The 2500-nt window shown below is 50.0% G+C and overlaps 1 protein-coding gene across 1 annotated transcript in view; it reads left to right on the forward strand.

Moving 5' to 3' along the window:
• The window catches only part of LOC125033937 (transcription initiation factor TFIID subunit 3-like), a 26978-nt gene that overhangs the window by 10893 nt on the left and 13585 nt on the right, over nt 1-2500 (forward strand). The window contains exon 4 of the mRNA XM_047625518.1: nt 1-1682. This exon is cut by the window's left edge and continues 98 nt beyond it. Within this exon, the coding sequence (XP_047481474.1) occupies nt 1-1682 (1682 nt within the window). The remainder of the gene's footprint in view (nt 1683-2500) is intronic.

The following is a 2500-nucleotide window of genomic DNA, read 5'->3' on the forward strand; positions in this document are numbered from 1 at the left end:
CCGAGTCCAAAGTGCCCAACATCCCCATGGCAACACCCAGGAGCTCTTCGCCCTCAGCTGCCAGTGCTCTTAGCAAGAAAAAGCTTGCTGTGGAGAAGTTGATCCGGCAGAAGAACAACCAAGGTGGCCAGCAGAAGCCTCCCCCCTCCAAGTCACGTCCCACCAAGGACAAAGGCCCCTCCAAACCTGGCAGTAAGCCTATGAAGGTGCTCAAGATACCCAAAATGCCCAAAATCCCCAAGATACCCCAGGTGAAGCCTGGCTCCTCTATGCCCCAGCAATCCCCTGCAAACACACCCCTGGCTGCCAGCACCCCTGGGCCCCCAGTGTCCCAGGGAGCAGCTGCTCCTCTGCCTACACCACCCAAGCTAAAGATGCCTACGCCTAAAATTAGAGTGCCCAAGCCCCCAAAGACACCCAAGTCTGAGACCAAGAAGGGCTCATCCACACCCAAGGCAAAGGACACAAACAAGGACTCTGAGACAAAGAAGTCCAAGAAGGAGAAGGATGCAGCCAAGAAGAAAGAGAATGGTAAGGACAAGGAGACGGGCAAGAAGGGCAAGGAGAGCAAAAAGGAGAAGGAAGGGAAGAAGGAGAAGGAGCCCAAAAAGGAGAAAGAGTCCAAGAAGGAGAACAAGAAGGAAAAAGAAAAGGAGCGTGAACGAGAACGTGAGCTAATTTTGGCTCTGGCTGCCTCTGCAGACGTGACCGTTACATCCATTCCACCACCAGCCAAGTCCCAGGAGGCCCCCCCAGACAAGTTGAGTATCTTCAAGAAGATCAAGCCCAAAGGGGAGGCCAAGGAGGCTGATCGGACAGGTGAACGTGAAGTGCACCCGTCACGTGACAGCTCTCCAGACCTCATGATAGATGAAAACCCTCGGATGGCCCAGCGGAGACCGCCTGAGGACCTGGCCGTCCTGGACAACCCTGTGCCTGCACTAGATGCTTCCATGGAGGAGCTGGATTGCTCACCTGGAGACTTCCCTCCTTACCAGGATGACATGTCCCCACCAGGCACACCCTCCACGCCCCGTACCCCAGAGCTGCCCCAGCTGGCTGTTCGCAAAACACCTGAGAAGTGGAAGGGCAAGGAGCGTGGCAGAGAGAGACGTCCCAAGAAGGACCGCTCTAAGTCACCCAAGTGTGGCTTCAGTCCTGGCCGAAGGGAGCACTCGGCCTCAGAAAGTGAGACGCCTGACCGCCCCAAGACGCCTGAGGTGGGGCTGCCCTTGGACAGCCTGGGTCCCCCCTCCACCTCCACCCCATTCTCATTACCCCCCTTCCCCAATGCACCTGGCTTTATTCCCCCTTTCTCTCGCTTCCCTTTCATCCCTCCCTATGGTGGTCCCCCAATACGGCCGGGCATCCCCCCAATACCAGACCTACGGCTACCACCCCACACCTTCTTGCACAGACTGGCAGCACCAGGCAGCAAGCGGCCATTGGATGACGATCACTTAGGCCTGGATGAGCCAGAACCCTTAGAGCGCCCCCTAACCCCTAGGCATGACAGGGACTTTAGTCCTCTGCCACCCCCTGGGCATCCCTCCCCCCTGCGCTCACCCTCGCCTACACAGTCGTCCGCAACACCACCTAGGCCACGCACCCCTGCCCACCATTCCCCACCCCCACTTATCAAAGTCAAGCCAGAGAAACCAGAGAAGACAGAAAAGGAGAAGGTGAGTAATTGAGAAAGGGTCCTTTGGTTTGCATGGAAAATTTGTTTCTTGTGCTTATGTAACACTGGTTCACTAAAGGTCTTTAACCCTCAAACTGCAGTGCCTGTTATGGGCATATTTAGTAATGTGGATGTACATTGTAAAAGATAACTCCAGCTCTTCATGATTGCAGCAAGTAAAATGTGGCTCTCTACAAATTAAGAAAGTGAATCACTGTCAGACAGACACCTTTAGCAACATAAGAATACCAGCATAAAAAAATAAAAGTTTTAAATCAAGCAGCACATTATTTTTTCTCGAAAACTGTGCTCTTAACCCAGTGCCACCAGGGAAAATGAGTAAAAAATGGGGAAAATGCTATGCTCATTTGTTAAAAAATTTTGTGAAGTCATAGATGGCTCTCTGCTAGTGCTTAGCCACAAAGGAGTCAATTAGTAGACCTTGTGACCTTACCTGATTTGAATTAGCGAGAAAAATGTATTTTTTACCAGTGCTATGAATATCGATGGTGTTACTTTTATTATAACATTATAATTACTATAATGTTATAAACATAAGTAACAGCAAAAAATATGAAGTAAAATATTTTCATAAATCAAAGAAAAGAGTTAATAGGTGAGACAGGCAATACTTGTAATTACCTCATTGGTGACTTAGTACAAGTTTAGTCATCTATGTGTAAAAACAATCAAACAAGTAACTCACAGTGGGTATGGCATGTACGTACACGTCATGCCCATCGGCATTGGGTTAAGAGCTGTACAGTAATCAAAGAATTTGAGTTAACATGGTATAACTTCTAAGATCTGGCACCTTTG

Source organism: Penaeus chinensis, chromosome 17 (assembly GCF_019202785.1).
Source record: "Penaeus chinensis breed Huanghai No. 1 chromosome 17, ASM1920278v2, whole genome shotgun sequence".
Classification (NCBI taxonomy): Eukaryota; Metazoa; Arthropoda; class Malacostraca; order Decapoda; family Penaeidae; genus Penaeus; species Penaeus chinensis.